The 19,886-nt window shown below is 40.7% G+C and overlaps 1 protein-coding gene across 1 annotated transcript; it reads right to left on the reverse strand.

Moving 5' to 3' along the window:
* Positions 1-24: 24 nt before the first annotated feature.
* On the reverse strand, positions 25-19,805 carry LOC143294665 (transitional endoplasmic reticulum ATPase). The gene is made up of 18 exons (XM_076606048.1): positions 19,591-19,805; positions 19,051-19,156; positions 18,487-18,659; positions 17,826-17,906; positions 16,285-16,477; positions 15,630-15,761; positions 15,184-15,420; positions 14,780-14,915; positions 13,725-13,837; positions 11,634-11,798; positions 10,248-10,370; positions 8,830-9,042; positions 8,340-8,424; positions 6,721-6,814; positions 6,106-6,235; positions 4,791-4,949; positions 3,001-3,158; positions 25-1,602 (listed from the first exon to the last, which is right to left on the reverse strand). The coding sequence occupies exons 1-18, from the start codon at positions 19,605-19,607 to the stop codon at positions 1,497-1,499; spliced, it is 2,421 nt and encodes an 806-aa protein (XP_076462163.1). The 5' UTR covers positions 19,608-19,805; the 3' UTR covers positions 25-1,496.
* Positions 19,806-19,886: the final 81 nt, after the last annotated feature.

Raw genomic sequence — 19,886 nt, forward strand, 5'->3', positions numbered from 1 at the left:
TGTGTCAAGGGCTGGGCACAGGAAGGCAGTGAATTCATATCCACTGTGTCAAGGGCTGGGCACAGGAAGGCAGTGAATTCATATCCACTGTGTCAAGGGCTGGGCACAGGAAGGCAGTGAATTCATATCCACTGTGTGTAGGGCTGGGCACAGGAAGGTGGGGGCCCAACCCTTTCCTTCCGCCATTCCGACCTTCCACAAATGAAGTCAGGTACCCATTCACACCTGGGTGGGGTGAGGACAACAGGGGAGAACTGCCTTTCCAAATGACACAACACCAGGTCTAAATGTGGGATCGAACCCTGATCACTGGATCAGAAGCCCAACGCCTTACCGAATCTGTCATGGCGCCTCCAGTTTAAAATACCATTAAAATCAAAACCTTTTGAAAAAAAATGATCAAAAAAAAAAATCATAAAGAATCACAGACTGTTAAGGCAAGAAAAAAAAAAAGCATGTTGAAAAAGAAAACTTGTGGCAGTCAAGCGGGAAGCAGGATTTTAAAACCGGACACAAACACAAAAAGCATGTAAAAAAAGCCAACAACAAGAGACTTACAGCAATTCACTGGGATTTCAAAACAGAATGTGAACACAGAAAGCATGTAAAATAAAACCTTATGGCAGCGCTGAAAGAAATCGGCATTTTAAAACTGGACACAAACACAAAAAGCATGTTGTATTACTATACCTGTGTTAATTCTTTTTTTTTTCTCTTTTTTTTTCTTCTTTTTTTTTTTTTTTATACAAAGCACCTGGACCAGATCAGAAGCAAATAAAATGAGCATGATTTTCTTTTGTTTTTCACAACACCTGGATCATACTACAAAGATATGGCAAGCTACTCAGAGCTATTAGTCTCTTAATTTTTCACCTTCAGGCTCCAAGCACCGAATTGTGCTGGTTTGTTTGCTGCTGGGTTTTTTTTTGTTGTTTCCTTTTCATCATGATTTGCTGCAAACATATAAGTGAGACAGACGATAAACTTTCCAGCAAAACTTGCGTATCAAATGTTGTAGTAAGACTTGCGTATTTGTTAATGTTGCATATGTCCTTGATCAAGTTTCCAATCTGGGTGGGGACGCCCCACTGGCAACAAAGCGAGGCACTAATAATGCTGTGTACACTGGAGGAATCAAGCTATCTTTGTCCCAAGTAATACCATCTGTACAAAAGATTGAAAGAATCGGGCCAGAAATGTAGGGTACATTGAAGAAATGATGAAGCACAGTATGTTTTTTTTTTTACTGGAGCAGTGTTTGTGTTCTTCTGCACTCAGTGTCACACATCCACAAAGCAACAACTGGCCTCCATTCCCCTCTGTTGCTGCTGAAGAGAGGGAGGGGAAAAAAAAAGAAGAAAAAAAAAGGGGGGGGGGGGGGTATGGAAGCTAAGGAAACTGACACAGCTGACACAGTTAGCAATCAGCCGTCGAAGTACCAGTGCACACACAATCCGTCAATGGTCAAGCCGTCTTCAAGACTGGACATTGTTCCTCTAGCTGTACAGGTCATCATCTCCATCCTCGGCACCAAAACCAGATCCCCCAGATCCCCCCTGGCCAGACCCTTGCCCCCCACCACTGCCCGCCTGACCAGGAAACCTGCACAGAGAAAAAAAACGTGTCACTTTTACTTTTTTTTTTACTTTTTTATTTTTTTTTTAACTTATTTATTCAGTTCAAAGGTTTAACAGGATAAGCAATCTCATTCACTTTCCTTACCTTGGATGTTTGAATTATCTTCAGTATTTGTCCTGCCACTACCAGATAAGCTATGATGCCACAGACTGAGAGAATCAGTCCTGATTGTTTTAATGATAATGTGCCTTAAAAAATGTGTGCATTAAAAAAAAAAAAAACCCACCAGTATCAGAAAAGTGAAAGAAAAGGGAACCCACTGTAACATAAAACATACTTTGACTGAAGCCAGGTAAGTCCAGGCATTTCTATGAATGGTTAAAACCGTCCAAACAGCTTCATTTACATGAAAATTATCTTTGAATTATACAAGATTAGCAGTGTTACCGTTACTAATACACTTGCTCAAACAACTATACCCATTACCAATGAAAACAGAATTCAGCAGAATGACTGACAAAGGGATGGTCTCTGCATGAAAGGAAGTACTCACAACGTCTCCTAGTTTTAAAGTATGTGTGATCAGTCATACCAAATTCCTCTATGCAAAGATCTGAGAAGAAATATTAATTCATAAAAAGTGAGGTGAAGTTTTCCATGACTCACACATGATTCTTGTTATATCAACAAGGAAACTTACTGTACTGGAGAAATCCACTCACTCACAAGGATGATTCCTAATACACTGACAAGATAACTTACTGAACAGGAGAAATCCAGTCACCCCCCCCCCCCTTCCCACCCCATGAAAATTTTTTTTTTTAAATTACAGTTTGGTCTGCTATCATAACAGCACAACTTGCAAAGTTCACTCTTGTCATGTCAATAAGATATTACCTTGTACTGCCTGCAAGAACTTCACCTTCACTTTTTTTTTACTGAACTACTTTGCTTTCTTTGTGTGTGACTGCGCACATTTTTTGTTTTGTTTTCCTTTTTAAATGTGGGCAGAAGCAGCAATCAGATTGTTATCCTCAGCCTAAATCAGTCAATTTGTATAGATAACAGCTGTGTTGAAATTTCATGTGAAATCTTTTTTTTTCCTCCTTTTTTTTTTTTTAATAAAAATTCTACCTCAGGAAAAAGAGATAATTTAATTAACAGTTTCTATGACTGACCTCTTCAAAATTAGGAGAATCTCAAACAGCTTGGGAAGGTGGAAGTGGAAGATGGGACTTATAATGGAAACACTTCCTGACTGTCTAAAAATGGGTAAACATAACGGTAAAGCGCCCTGGCAAAGTTCCCTGGATGTAATCCAGACTTAAGCTTACGTCACTTTAAGAACACAGCTTTCACTGTACACGAAACACATGTGAGAAGAGACTGCTGCTGTAAAACCCAAAGCCCTCCATCCGTTACCTGAAATTCCCTCCAAAGCCTCGGCTCTGCTGCAGGGTCTGAGCAAACATCTCGTACTTGCGGATGTCGTTGTCGCTCACAGAGCGACGAGCAAATTTCATGGCTTCCTCAAAGTGAGCACGTGAAATTTCCGGAACTGGGTCGTAGTCCTCAGTTTCCTGTGGCACATATTTACATTAATATGGTTTCAGCCAAGAGAATGATAGCAAAGCAAAAGAGAAAAAAAAAAAAAAAAAAAAAGCAAAGCAAAAAGAACTGGGTATCTGTAAACAAAAGTAGAAACAAATAACATAAAAAATAATAATTACAAGTAATATATATATCACAGAAGCCTTGTGTAATATATGTATCACAGAAGCCCCATGTAGGGGCCTGTGGCATATTCTCTATCCTTGCTAAGCTCCTTAAAGTATAAGCTCAGCCCAAAGGCTGGCAGACCAGTCCTGCTGTTTATATCACACACTAGCTACCCGATTGGGCAGCTTCAAACGACAGGCTTGTCCTCCCTTCCTCCAAGTTCCTGCACTGATCAATCACTTCTAAAATCCCATACATGAAAAGCAAGCTGCACATCTGTCTGTTGGTTTATATCTAGTTTCCATATTATGAATCATTTTGTGGTTATGAAAGTTTTAATTATATCATGAAAAGATTATTACAATGCACAGGCTATTATGTACTCCACTAACTACTGTAATTTTCCGCATATAAGGTGCTACTCAAATATGACCCCTAATATATTTACTACTGTAATTTTCAGCCTATAAGGCACTACTTTTTTGTACTCAAATCTGACCCCTATGTTTACTGGTTGTATGCGCTCTATCTGTGTCTGAAAACTTAACTTAGACCATCACTGGGGGCCACCTGTCACAACAAATTATATGACAACATTGTTGATCACAATAAACGCTTATGATCACAATGAACAGCAACACTTCAGTCTTACCATTTTTTATTCAATAAGGTTCGTGTTCACCATCAAATCAAATTGAAACAAAAACTTTTTTTTTTTTTTTTTTTTTTTTTAATTGAAACCAAATCGCATGTTACAACAAATTTCAACTGAACATGATTGCAGTTCACCCTTCAGCCATCAGAAAAGACCGGTGTCTGAGTTGGGAATTAAATCTATGGTGCAAAAGTCAAGAAATCAGAAGTGAACTGATCATTTTTCTAAAGTAGAACGCTAAACAAACTGGTGGACAGGGGCTGAAAGCATGGCTTGCAGACTGGATTTTGACTGAACAAGTTAATAAACTGGGGCTTTACAACAGTGTACTGTCGACTGAAGACTATAAAATTGTATAAAAAAAACCCAAAAAAACTGTTAAGTATAAAAAACAGCAGACAGCAGAGCAGAACGAATAGAGTAACTAAGCCAACAAGCAGTCAAAAGCAAGTCAGATTCCGAGCCAGTTTTCCAAAGATGACTAACTACTCCAAAAACAACATCCGTTATTAGCAGATATAACTTTTTCTTTACATTCAGGGGGTACGCCTTATGTACAGCAGTGCCTTATAGGCCAGAAATTATGAAATATCTGCTTCTGCTCAACATTCAATCATAAGCACATGCGGTCCATTCTGAAGCAAAATGTTTCAATTACTGTTTACCCACATCCCAAAATTCACAGAAAAGGCTCGTGCAGAAGAGAAGCAGCAGAAGAACTAAACTATCCAATCAAATAAAAATGAATAAACCAAGAACAGACGAAAAAAAGAAAGTGGGACTTTCAGAAAACAAACTGGAAGCACACAGTGAAAGCAGCTACACTGTGAAGACTCACCATATCTGCGTCTGGATTGTTAGCACGGTCACGTTCATAACGAATCTCTGCTTCAATGGCTTGTCGGATGGCTAACTTGCAAGCTCTCTGGCAGATCTCCGTGAGATCTGCTCCACTGAAACCCTGGGTCACTTTGGCCAGGTAATCCAGGTCCACATCCTGGAAGCAAATCATTCCACAAGATAATCATCAAGATGCAGTACTGAACAAACATAAAATAAGTGACTGCTTGATTGATTGATTGATATGGATAATTACATAGCGCCTATCCTCGGTCAGAGACCAAGCTCTAAGCGCTTTACAAACACAGGGTCATCTACACAACAGGCTGCCTACCTGGGCAGAGCTGAATGATGGCTGCTATTGAACGCTCATCATTCGTTTCCTGTGTCATTCAATCAGATTTCAGGCACTCACACATACACACTCAGACAAAAATGTAACATTTAACATTTTACGTGTATGTTTTGTTTATTTACCCCGCTATGTAGGCAGCCATACTCCATTTTCAGGGGGGGGGTGCATGCTGGGTATGTTCTTGTTTCTAGAACTCATCAAATGCTGACATTGGTTACAGGATCTTTAATGTGTGTATTTGATCTCCTGCTGATGACCAGACATAAAAGGAACCTACACTGACATATAGCATTCAGCCAACACTACTTGAATATGGGTGATTTTTCTTTTTCTGAGTACGTGCGTATTTCATCTTCTGCGTACGTATGCACACGAAGGGGGTTCAGGCACTGGCAGGTCTACACATGTCGACCTGGGAGATCGGAAAAATCTCCACCCTTTACCCACCAGGCGCCACTGAGTAAGTCAGTAAGTCACATTGATAGTACTCGCCTGAACCTATGTGAATTCTTCAAAGACCTTATCAAGCAACATCAACAACAAAGTGGCAGCAGCGATACTGAGGGGAGGAAGGTGGCAAAATGGTTGACGCTCAGCTGCCAATACAAAGAGTTCATGAGGGTGTGGGATTGAATCTCGCTCTCGCCCTTTCTCCCAAGTTTGACTGGAAAATCAAACTGTGCGTACAGTCAATCGAATGAGACAATAAACTGAGGTCCCTTGAGCAGCACGCACTTGGCGCACTGAAAAAGATCCCATAGCAATTAGAGTGTTGTCCTGTGGCAAAATTCTGTAGAAGAAATCTGTAGAAGAAATCAATGCTGATAGGTACACAAATATATAAGCATGCACTTGAGGCCTCAATAAGCGCCATTTGTCCAAACGAAGTGATGCCTCCTCGAGAAACTGAAACTAAAAACTGAAAAAAAGTGACACTGAGATACAAAAGGAGGTATACCCTTGCGACAGGTGATTTGCGAAGGTTGGCCTTCAGGATCTGCACGCGAGATTTATCGTCTGGCAGAGGGATGTAGATCAACTGGTCCAGACGCCCAGGGCGCAGGATGGCAGGATCAATGATGTCTGGTCTGAACAAACACCATGCACACTAAAGGTCTTGGATTAATAACAACAATATCAGCGAAACATTTTTTACAGCACTTCCCAAGACAATATATCAGCTATATTTTGGTTTTCCCCTGTCAAGACTTCATGACAACGTTTTCAGGGTAAGCATATCCACATGGCTGCTGCTGCTGGAGGGAAGCAGTAACCATCTCTGCTCCAGGCAGGATGACTAAGTCTGGCTTCACAAATAAGACAGTTTGTACCATTGGGGGATGAGCACCATATGTAGGCTGAATAAGAACAGAAGCCCAAGACGGTCTCAGAAAATTGCCAGCATTGGTTGGGTCTTCTCTGAGGATGGATTTGTGAACATGTGGGATTCATGGTTGCTGGTATCCACCTGCTCTGTATGCAAGTGTAGGTGTGGTTGTCTGTGAGAAGAAGAGCTCTGTGACAATCACATCAATAAAGGGTTACCAGACAACATGAAGAAAATGCTGCGTACCTGTTGGTGGCACCAATAATGAAGACATTTTTCTTGGCGCTCATGCCGTCCATCTCAGTAAGCAGCTGGTTGATCACACGGTCAGCAGCTCCACCTGTGAGAAAATGGGGGAGAATTAATGCATCGAGAATATCTGCAAACATTTTTCAGCTGAACTGATAGCAAGATAATATCTTAGTTTTTCAATCAGTGTAATTAGGGGTTTCCTGGGAGACTATGGAAAATAAGCAAAAGTGTCCAAAAAACACCACCACCAAAACTGTTTGTAACAGGGTGAAACTGTAATCTTTGCTTTGTTTTGAGACAGAATGTGTGTGCATGCATGTCCGTGTCCCTTTGGGGAGTTATAACGATCCATGCTTCAGTGTGGTTACTTCATGTGCAAAGTTTTATACATGTAGGATGGATGTGCTGCATCTTGATGCCTTTTTTTACAAAGTGAGTTCTCTACCTTTCCTTGGAGAACCAGAGACTGTAATTTTGTCAGTTCTCAGTTTGCTAGAAAGTGGAAAGGCAACAGCATCGTTTATTGACCTCTGTTAACTTGATAGGGTGAGTAAAATATTTCAAACTTTAAAGAAAACATTTCTAGCATTGAGAAATGGAATCCAAAATGTTAAAAATATTTGAATATTCTTTTTTGTACTGTTCTGTGACATTCAAAAATGTAATGCATTTGAGCAGACTTGTAATTTATTATTTCGGATCATCAAGTTTAATTTTGAATGATATACAACCTCAACTTGTGTATAGAAGGCTCTGAAACTTATATACATCTTCAAGAAATTTGACTATTTCGAATGGAGAATCCAAACAGGTGATAGTCACTGCACAATTTAATTAATGGGATATTTTAGTCTTTTCACTTATTCATTTCAAACAAGTTGTAGATTGATGTGTATATATTTGGAAAAGCAATGTTTTGAGTGAGTGAATGAACTTTGACAGACTTCGCTGTAAGTCTGCTGTAGGTATCCATATCATCATCATCATCATCTCTTCTGGTGCTCTGTACAACAGATCAGGACTTCAGATTTGCAATCCACATACGATGAATTACAAAACTGACCCATTTTGCTTATCAAGAATCCAGAGACAGGGAAGAACACAAGACTGTTGTTAGATTATCAGTTCCCATTATTGCAGAAATAGAACAACAAGGCCATTTTAGGCACTGTAAATGAAACACAATTAAAAACGAGAACTTTCCCATCTGAATACCATCCCTTAGCAGTGCCTCAAAACTTGACAGGAAATGCATGCAGAGATGCATCAGTTCTTCTTATTTTTCCATTGTGGGGCAGGTTCTGTTATTTGAAAATATAATCTAATCCTTTCTGATTTTTCTCAACAATGCTTAATGGTGGTGTGGAAGTGAGTGAAATCCTTGTAACACTCACTGCAGGCCACAGACACAACCAAATCTATAATTATTGTGTCACTGTAAAGTATGTGTAATATGATTATTGTTTAGGCTTAGTGAATGTCCAGCTGACACGTCAGCATGATAACTGCTTCATTCTATTCTTTTCCACTGAACATTCTTAATTTCCGAAAACTTTTTTTTTTTTTTTTTTTTTACATATCATGTTGGTGCAAATTCAAACTACAAGACTTACCCCCATCTCCAACATTGCCCCCCCTGGACTTGGCAATGGAGTCCAACTCATCAAAGAACAGCACGCATGGAGCTGCAGATCTAGCCTGTGAAATAATCCTCAACACAATTAACGCATGTCATGACACATGATGGCAATGAGACTGACATCCACAAATGAATGAATTTTCTAGTGGAGAGACATTCTTTCCAGACACCAATCTTTACATTGGGTCGATTCTTCTGAACGGTAAAAGTCAACTGAATGTCAACAACAATGATCAGTAGCCAGACTTTGAGTTTACAGGCTTGAATCTGCTCAAATATGTAATAAAAAAAAAGATATTCTAATCCTTTTGATTACCATCAACAATACCAAACAAAATCCATCCAAAAATATGGGGCAGCAACTGAAAACTAAACTTTGTTATCTCAAAAGAATGTTGAAGTCATCTGTTTCCCACTACAGTGTGATAATTCTTGAAAGTTTCTGTATACCTCAACGGTCCTACCTTGTCAAAGATGTCTCTGACGTTGGCCTCGGACTCGCCAAACCACATGGTGAGCAGCTCAGGGCCCTTGATGGAGATGAAGTTGGCCTGGCACTCGTTGGCGATGGCTTTGGCCAGCAGGGTCTTACCACAGCCAGGGGGACCGTAGAACAGCACACCCTTGGAGGGGGTCATGCCAAACTTGAGGAATTTCTCCGGATGCTCCACTGGGTACTGGTTCACAGATAGATAAAAATAAATAAATATATAAACAGTATTAAGCCACGTACTGGTTTACAGAACAAACAAAACAATAACAGCAAAAAAAAGGAAATTTTCTTCCTAAAATTACATTTAAGTAACGTACTTACCGTGACCCACTTGTGCAGACTCCGGCAGGGGTCTGACATTCCTGTCCTGTGCAAACTACTATTCACCTATGCAGAGAAAACGAAAATAGCTACGGCCGATAACCTCCTGGAAGTAGGTAACCTCCCCTTTGCCCCCCTGACTAGCGTCCTCTTTTTCCGGCAACAACAGTGTTAAGCGACAGTCTAAAAATATAAAGCAAAATGACACTGGGACAGAACTGTACATGCTCTTCAAAAATGTATGATCAATTAGCTTGCTGATTCTCTTGCATCATTCACTGGGCAAACCAAAATAATGATGAATAAAGACCACTGCAAACTGCACATAAAACAAGCTTTTTCACCACAAAGACCATTCTCTTACTATGCACAGTCTAGCAATATTTGTAATTGTTTCAAAACCCCATGCTTTCAAACTTCAAACACGGTACAGTGATGCGCTAACATCAAAGTACACACCTGCACCAGCACAGTGATGGTGATAACATCAAAGCAGTATGTACACACCTGCACCAGCACAGTGATGGTGATAACATCAAAACAGTATGTACACACCTGCACCAGCACAGTGATGGTGATAACATCAAAGTAGTATGTACACACCTGCACCGGCACAGTGATGGCAATAGCATCAAAGCAGTATGTACACACCTGCACCAGCACAGTGATGGCGATAACATCAAAGCAGTATGTACACACCTGCACCAGCACAGTGATGCACTAACAACAAAGTGGTATGTACACACCTGCACCGGCACAGTGATGGCGATAACAACAAAGCAGTATGTACACACCTGCACCAGCACAGTGATGGCGATAACATCAAAGCGGTATGTACACACCTGCACCGGCACAGTAATGCAATGACATCAAAGTGGTATGTACACACCTGCACAGTGATGGCTCTAACATCAAAGTGGTATGTACACACCTGCACCGGCACAGTAATGCAATGACATCAAAGTGGTATGTACACACCAGCACAGTGATGGCGATAACATCAAAGCGGTATGTACACACCTGCACCGGCACAGTGATGGCAATAACATCAAAGCGGTATGTACACACCTGCACCAGCTCCTGCAGTTCCTTCTTGACGTTCTCCAGACCACCAACATCATCCCAGGTGACGTTGGGAACCTCCACAGATGTTTCACGCAGAGCGCTGGGGTTACTCTTGCCAAGGGCCCACTGCAGCAAGACAGTGAGAGGAACTGAAACTACACACACCGATCTTCACAAGCACAGACACAGCCCTCACACTGATATTTTCTAAGTTCACTGATGAAACAATCCGAAACAATCTTCATAAACATTTTCAGAAAGAGCTAATCTGACAACCTTAACATTTCTGTCCTATACACATACATTCAAAACTAGTTTTATTTTAGAAATAAACAGCCCACAAAAAATAATCAACCTGTTACATTCCGCCTGAAACATCAAGCTACGTGTGTAGTACCTGAGTACTACTATTTATTAAGTTTACTGAAGAGAGAAAGAAAATTGTAGAAAGTGCAAAAGGTCAAAATACTAATGAATATCAAATTTACACAATACGCAAACATGAAACTTTTATATCTAAAAAAAATCTATTCACATATATATATATAATAAACATCAAAACCGTAAACCAGTTCGGGGCCAGAGAATTTTGTACAAAAAAAAATTGAAAAAAAAAGTGCTCTCCCCTCGCCAGGGAAATTTGAGGATTCAGGGGTAAAGGAAATTCTTCCTAAAATAACATTTATCTAACACACTTAACCATGACCCACTAGTGCAGACTCCGGCAGGGGTCTGACATTCCTGTCCTGTGCAAACTGCTACCCGCCTATGTGGAGAAAACGAAAGTAGCTACGGCCTATACCCTCCTGGAAGAAGGTTACCTCCCTTTTGCATCCCTGACTTGCACCCTCTTTTTCCGGCAGCCATCTTGACTCCTGCTCCTGTGCTCCTCAGATGGCTAAGTTATTTTTCTTGGCATTCCTGCTTTGTGTCAAACTATGACTTCGATCATGTCTCGATTGGGCTAAAATTAAGGTGCGATTGCAATCAATTTGCGGACACTCTGGGCCCTCTACCTCGGGCTCTCTCAACAACACCAACCCGCCGCCTCCTCCACTTCCTCTGCTCCCTCTGGTCGACTCCAGACCTCCACCACCTCCTCCGGTGGCTTCTAGGGGCTTGTTGCCCCACACTCCGATCAGTGGTGCCATTAATTCTCTTTTGATCAATCCGCGACCAGACTCGACGTGTTCCACGTTTCATTCAAATACAAAAACTAGAGGACATACAGAACATCTTATAGGCACTATGGCAACATTTTTTGCAGGATGTCAGCTGAAATCTTAAACGCACTCAACTGGTTACAAATTCTGAAAAAGTACATAAACTTTTGATCTGTCCACTGAGTAATCACTCTACTTGCAGTGTTCCAGTTCGAACAGTACATACACGGAAGTTGTCCATGGACACAGCCAGAGAGTCGAGGACCTCAGCATCAATGGTGTCGTCCTCCAGGTCAATGAGGTCCATCTTCTCTCGGATTTGCTGCAGGGCTGCCTCAGAGCACAGTGCAGCCACGTCAGCCCCCACGTGGCCATGTGTCTCTGCTGCAACCTGCACATGCCAGAATTGATGTCAACTGTTTCATCTCGTGCTCCCCTGAAACTGATAATAATAGTACTAATAACAATAACAAGTTTATTAAAAAGGGCCTAATCAGGTGATTTTACTCAATAATAATAATAATAATAGTTATAAAAACAACAATAAGTTTATTAAAAAGCGCCTAATCAAATGATTTTACTCAATAATAATAAGAAGAATAATAGTTATAAAAACAATAATAAGTTTATTAAAAAGTGCCTAATCAAGTGGTTTTACTCCGATTACAGTAGTTCCAATTAAAAAAAAAAACATGACAAATTATGATGATACATCGCATCAAAAGTACATACTAAACTCAATGTTCGTAATAAACACCCAAAAACCAATCTGAACATGCAAAACCAATCATGTACATTACAACGCCCAAACAATGCAAAACCAAACTACAGCACCCAAAAACCAGTCCCACTCTTCCTCCATCCCCTCCACACAACACCTCAACAACACACTCTGAAACAGAAACGAGCACACACCCACACTGTGTCAGGCATCAGGAGATCAACTAAAGGCAGTTTTACACAGATGAGTCTTGAGGTTGGTTTTGAAGGTGGAAATGGACGGGCGCAATAGTCAAGTGGTTAAAGCATTGGACTTTCCATCTGAGAGTCCCGGGTTCGAGTCTTGGTAATGGCGCCTGGTGGGTAAAGGGTGGAGATTTTTCCGATCTTCCAGGTCAACATTTGTGCAGACCTGCTAGTGCCTCAACCCCCTTCGTGTGTGTACGCATGCAGAAGATCAAATACGCATGTTAAAGATCCTGTAATCCATGTCAGCAGCATTCGGTGGGTTATGGAAACAATAACATACCTAGCATGCACACCCCTGAAAACGGAGTATGGCTCTCTACATGGCGGGGTTAAAATGGTCATACACATAAAAGCCCACTCGTGTACATACGAGCGAACGTGGGAGTTGCAGCCCACGAATGAAGAAGAAGGAGGTGGAAATGGACTGAGAGTGTCTAACACATATGGCAAGGAGTTCCACTGGAAGGGAGCTGTGAATATAAAGGATCTTTGACCAAAAGACGTAATCAAAACAGAGGGAATTTGGAGAATGTGACTGATGATCAACATAGTTGTTTTGTTCAAATCTTTGACCAGACAATCAAAACTGAGGGAATGCGACTGTCTGTTGATGAACATAGCTGTCTTGTTGGAATGTAAATGGTGAGGAGATCAGAAAGATAGTTTGGTGAAGAACCAGATAAAGCATAAAAGCAATATGTGGAGAGCTTATATTCAGTCCTGGACTGTACTGGCAACCAGTGTAGTTGTTTCAGAAGAGGCCAGATATAGTCACTCTTTGGGTATTTCAGTACAAGAATAGAGTATGGCTGCTTATGTTGTGGGGAAAAAACATGGTTGTAGACCAAAAAGTGTGCTTGTAGATATCAGCAAATGTGAGGGGTGCAGCCCATGAATACAGAAAGAAAGAAATCTCTTGTGCTGAAATGCTGTTGTCCAACCCCCCCCCACCCCCCAAAAAAAACCCAAAAAAAACCACCACCACAAAACAACCCCAGTGTTCCTCAGTAACCAACATGAAATATCAGTAAAAATGAGTAAATCATGAAATAAATGGATCACTCTGTATGTAGAGACACTGTCACAGGACCTCAACCACATACATTACAGACACCTTAATTACAGACACATTAAACACAGCCTTTTCCATCAATGTTAGATTGTTCTGTGGTCACATTCTTTTTTTCTGTTTGTTTTTATTAACCTGTCAAACATGAATTCAAACAAGAACAACAAAACATCAGCTAACTCCAGTTCATTAACAGAACGCATTCTGGCCATCAGCAAAGTACTTCCCAACACAGATAGATTAGTGTGACCACAGTAAGATCAACAGAAAATGACTAACCTGTTCCAGATCAACATCATCTCCAAGCTTCATGTTCTTGGTGTGGATTCTCAGGATTTCCAGGCGACCAGTGGCATCAGGAATACCAATGTCCACCTCACGATCAAATCGACCTGAAAGATATACTCCAATATAATACTCAAAGGCAAAAAAATTGGACTTTGATTATCATACTTTAAAACATCGTGGCAGACACGGTTGGTCAAACAGTGTTGTTTAGCAAAGATCAATCTTGCCTCATTTTTCGACAATCTATAGCTTTGGGAGTGGCTCAAGAAATACTGAAAGATATGGACAGTGGGGAAGAAAGTGTGTAGTGGTGAGATGATGAATCAAGTGCAAATCTGGAGAATTATGGTAACTGTCACGGCTGTAAGTTTTGTGTCCGAGACTGATCAGTCTGAGTCTATAGCAGGCGAGAGTACACTGGCAGTGAAAGTGGACATATTGCCAAATGAACACTGTCACTCTAAGACTATATGTGTAGCTAGAAATAGGAGGGGATGAGGGGAGGGGTGGTGAGTCAAACTGGCCACCAGTGGGGTAAGGAGAGGGAAGGGCGGTATCTGTTGGCCGAGTGCCAACACACAGCCAGCCAGCATCTCTTTCCATCAAGCTCTGATGCAACACTTGACCACAGCCACCCAACGAAAACAACTTTGACTGGAAACCCTGGAATTAATTGTGAAGCAGGAATTTTTTTTTACTCAGATTTTGAACAATAATAATAACAATTATACAAAGGAATTATAACATATCTATCATCTACTTAAAGTACAGTATATGAGTAATCATTATGCAAAATTTCAAGGACAGATCTTTGTGTTTGAGGAAGCTATGCACTAAACCCCCAGTTTTCGCTCAGCACATGGAAATGACAAAATGTTCAGCAGGCAATTGGTTAAACAACCAGGCTACCAGGATCAAACTAAGGGATACTCAAAATGAAAGTCTACCCACTCAGCTACTGCACCTATCTTCCCACGGATGACTCAAAAGAATGGACATCAGGGAACAGTCAGAGAAGAGACGACAGTCAAAGAAGAGATTCTGACCAAAACGACGCAGGGCAGGGTCTACGCTGTTGGGTCTGTTGGTGGCAGCCATGACGATGACATGAGAGCGCTGTTTCAGGCCATCCATCAAAGTCAGCAGCTGGGACACAATGCGGCGCTCCACTTCTCCGTGTGTCTGAGCAAAGGCAGGTCACATAGCGTTAAACAGCCACAGGCACAAGTTCTGGTAATGTTTCCAGTTGAACACACCAATAAAACATTCAATCTCACATACTCACATCCAGAAAAAAATTAATTTGTTAAAATTTACCATGCACACATATATACTCACAGACATCCAGAAACAGGCTTATTACACAGGTTCACTATGAACAAAACAAAATCAAGAAAAGCACCCTTGTAACAAATCTAAACATTCCCCCACTTTTGAGCTACAGTCGCACCTTTTCTCTCTTGGGAGCAATGGCATCCAGTTCATCAATGAAGATGATAGCAGGGGCGTTTTTCTCTGCTTCCTCAAAGGCTTTGCGCAGATTGCTCTCCGATTCTCCAGCCAGTTTGCTCATGATCTCAGGGCCGTTGATCAGGAAGAAAAAGGCACCAGTCTCGTTGGCGACCGCTCGAGCTATGAGAGTTTTACCTGTTCCAGGAGGTCCATACAGCAAAATCCCACGTGGGGGCTGCACAGCAGAACATGCAGATGATCATATGAAAAAAAACCCACCTAAATACACACAAAACATTCTCTGACAAGGAAACCACAAATCTTTACACTTGCCTTTATCACTTTTGAGCATACAGTGTTTTCTTCTGTGTCACACAATTGCATACTGTTTCCCCTCTCATTCTAGTAACCCCATTAAGATCACCAAGAGGATGGGTCACTGACCTTGACCCCTATGGCCTTGAAGAGCTGCGGATGTCTGAGGGGGAGTTCCACCATCTCCTTGATCTGAGCCAGCTGTTTTCGACAGCCTCCGATGTCATCATATCCCACTTCATTCAGTGCTTCTTCTTCCTCCTATTGGAAGCACAACATCAAAGTCAACCTTCCTCACACTTTTTTCTTCCTCTTACAAATAGAACATCATAATCAATCTTATCTAGCCCATTTTCTCTTCTTGTTACAAATTAACATTTTATGTAGCTAACATTGTTTATCACTTCCAAAAAAACATAGCTTACCTTGTTCAACTGACATTATTCAGCACTGAAAATGAATATGTGTGTGTGTGTTCATATGTGTGTGTGTGTGTGTGTGTGTGTGTGTGAGCATGAGTATGTAAGTGTGTAAGCGTGGGAGAATGAATGTGAAAGTGTGTGTCCTTTTGCATGTTTCAATGCCTACACATATCAATCAAGCGCTAAGTCTGCGTCACTCTTAACGTACTTCCAGCTACAACACTCAAAACACTTCTGCAAATGTTGCAGCTAAATCAGCTTGCTTTCACAGCACTCCTTGAAACAAAACGACAGACAAGAACAACAATAACAATGAAACAACACCTAGAGCACCACCCTAGAAAAAAGCCAGCCACACCCACCTCACGTTTCACTGGTTCGCCTTCACAGTGGATGACTGTGTCTGGAGCAACAATGCAGTGAGGTGCAGGGTCAGTTTCAATGACCTTGAACTCCACTGCCCGCATGCCACCTCGCACAAGGAAGATGTCACCCTTCCTGATTGGGCGGTAAGCCTCCAGGAAGTAGGGCTTCAGATACACCTCAAACAGGTTCCTAAGAAACAAGGAAAGAGGGAGATATATCAAGCAAAGCAAAGGTTTCATGTTTTCAGAACATAAAGCAACACACTCCTCACTGGAGTGTTGGCCTAGAGGTAACGCGTCCACCTAGGAAACGAGAGAATCTGAGCGTACTGGTTTGAATCCCATAGTTGCCAGTATTTTCTCCCCCTCCACTAGCCCTTGAGTGGTAGTCTGGATGCAAGTCATTCGGATGATACAATAAACCAACGTCCAGTGTGCAACATGAACTTAGCGCACATAAAAGAACCAACGGCAACAAAAAGAGTTGCCCATGGCAAAATTCTGTAGAAAAATCCACTTTGATAGGAAAACAAATAAAATTGCAGGCAAAAAAAAGAATACAAAAAAAAAGGGGGGGTGGCACTCTCATTGTAATGATGCGCTCTACCTTGGGGGAACAGACCGAATTTCACACAGAGAAATCTGTTGCGACAAAAAAGAGTAATACAAATACAAAATACAAAATAATGCATTGTTACAATTCTTATACTGTCTGATCTTCTCCTCTTGATTATTACTTGGTCACTGAGAAAGTTTACAATAAAAAAATTTTTTTTAAAGATGACATGACAGATGGTACAACCATCTTTTGTTGCGACACCAAGGGTTATCAAGTCCTGATACTATGTTCATGACAAAACAGTTTGTGTTTGTTTACGAGTTTAACATGACCATAGCCTTGCCTTTGACCAACGTCACTTCAGACTCTTAAACTGCAAAGAAACCATGGCATTGCACTGTTTTACATTTCAAGTCCATTTGCAATCTGTGAATTTGTTTGTTTTTGTTTGTTGTTTCATTGTTTTGTGTCTTTATCATATCTTAAGAGTTTTATCTTTTGGGGTGGGTTGGGAGGTAAATAAGGACAAGAATGCAGGCTCCTCTTTCAATTTTTGTTGCTGAATGTGAACCTCACCATTTTAACAAAGATCCAGATCAAAACTGTGTAATATATGTATGTAATTTCAATTTCTTTCACGAAATCACATTCACAGGCTCCGACTCTTGCACACACTGATTTCTTCCGGTGATATTTTGCATGTCACTGCTGTCGTTACTCTTTAAGGAGATGACAGAAGAACAATGGGGAGGGACGTAGGCAGGATGGTTAAACATCTAAACAGAAGTAAATCTTTGTACTATTCTCTTTTTTTCTTTTTTCTTTTTTTTTTTAGCAATCAGTTGGTGTGGTAGTAATGTTGAGTTTATGTTTGCAAGTTCCTCTGCCAACAGTCATAAACAAGGATAATTTCATCTGCTCATGTAATGACGGTCCATGATCTACACAGACAAAGACACTTCAGAATTACATTCCTTACCCTGTGATCCCTTCAACTGTATCGTCAATGGGCAGAACATGGATACGTTTGCCGTACTTTACGTCTGGGCATGCCTGAATGCTGTAAAAAAAATTTATATATATATATATATATATATATATATATACTGTATACATACATTAGTGTCCCGGTAAACATCAGTGAGTTTTGAATGAAAAATACTTTAAGATACAAATAACTACCTCCACTCCAAACTAATTTCTCCACAACAATTCCACTGTCAGTGTTCAGCCAAAATCTCCCATTGCAATCAAATATCAAACTTAACAGACTTAGAAATAACAATAATTTTGTAGTAATACAACAAACGGTTACTGCATGAATAAAAACTCAGGAAACCCTTGGATAGGTCCCACAACTTTTTAATGTGATTTTGGGCGATGCAGTTAATCAGAACAGAAATGGTAACTATGTACAGTAAACAAAACAAGGGAAGTAACAACCATCTAAACAAAAGAAGGGAAGTCAATCACTCATAAGAGTGAGACTCTACAAGTACAATATCATTTAATGCTTTATCCAAAACAACACCAACAAAAAGATGTGAGAATCTGACACAAGTGTAACACCCACACCCCCACAAATACATATTTATGTACACATCCACAACCACATACACACATCCTTATTTGTTACCAACCTGACCACATCACCCAAGCGTACACGCAGATTATTTCTGACACATCTGTTGATTCTGATTTTGTCATCATTAGTTGTGTCATCTGACAGGACGATGCAGACTGTCTCCTTCCGCCTTTTCCCTTTCAAGAGCACAGTGTCACCTCGGAACAGCTGCAGTTCATCCATCTTGGCCTGTGGCACAGCAATCGATTCATGGTCACATGGGCATGTGTATATATACATCACATTTTACATACTACCAGTAAATCATATTCTCATTGTCCGTCAAGCCACATATAACGTAACATAATGCACAAAGACACAATAAATATTAAAGTGCATCCTGATGAATAGTTGACTTTGTTTTAGTATTGTACACACATACATTAATCAACAACAACAACAACAACAACAAACACATGGCCTAAACGGTCGGCTGGGCTCTAAACAACATGAATTGAATTGAACAACAAACACACACACACACACACACACACACACACACACACACACACACCACCACCACCACCACACACACACACACACACACACACACAACACAACACACATTTTCTACACTTGCCTGTGAAAGTGAAACCACAGAGTTATCTTCATTGATGGCCTCTTCCACCAGAAGTCTATTTGGTCGCTCCTTTCTCTTGAGGATGGCGGTGGCCAAATCATCTTCACTGCAAACACATTATCATCATCTCCTTGAAAATAGACATGTTACAAATATCATGAAGGCATATAAGTAATTTTGTTTAAAAAAAAAAAAAACCACTTTGAAATAATGAAGTCTTTTCACTACTTTCAGGCTTACGCCAGATGACAGCCTTAAGTTATTCAAATATTCATTGTTCAACGCTCTAAAAAATGGCTATTTTCTATACAGATATGAAAAAAAGAAGTAAAACTGTCTGTGCGAATATAACAAATATGACCATTGTTTACATATATATATTCATCTGCGTCTGTGTAAACCAGCTTTCGTTTGTGAAATGGAAACTAGGGTGAAAAACACATGAGACAGCGATACTGTTGAAGACATGGACTATACTGTTCGACAAGAATTGACGATACAAAATTCAATGTAGCTGACTATTCACAACACCAAACTTACTGTTGTCCATCTGCCATTGTTGTTTTTCTTCCACCAGCTGCAACGGTAATGACTACGCTGTTCTTTGATCAGGAAATGGCGACTGACACACTCGGTCTCGCGAGAAACGTTTGGTGCTGTTTTGTTTATTCTGACGTGTTAATTATTCCATTGACTCACAAATGCCCGTCAGATACTTGATCACAACCCACAGAGACAAAACGTTTGGTGTGTTTTGGTGACCCCCTACCCTCACCCCCCCCTTTTCCTCCTCCATCCCCAAAGATGACCTTATAGGCCTATAACGAAACACTAGA

This window comes from Babylonia areolata, chromosome 20 (assembly GCF_041734735.1).
Source record: "Babylonia areolata isolate BAREFJ2019XMU chromosome 20, ASM4173473v1, whole genome shotgun sequence".
Classification (NCBI taxonomy): Eukaryota; Metazoa; Mollusca; class Gastropoda; order Neogastropoda; family Buccinidae; genus Babylonia; species Babylonia areolata.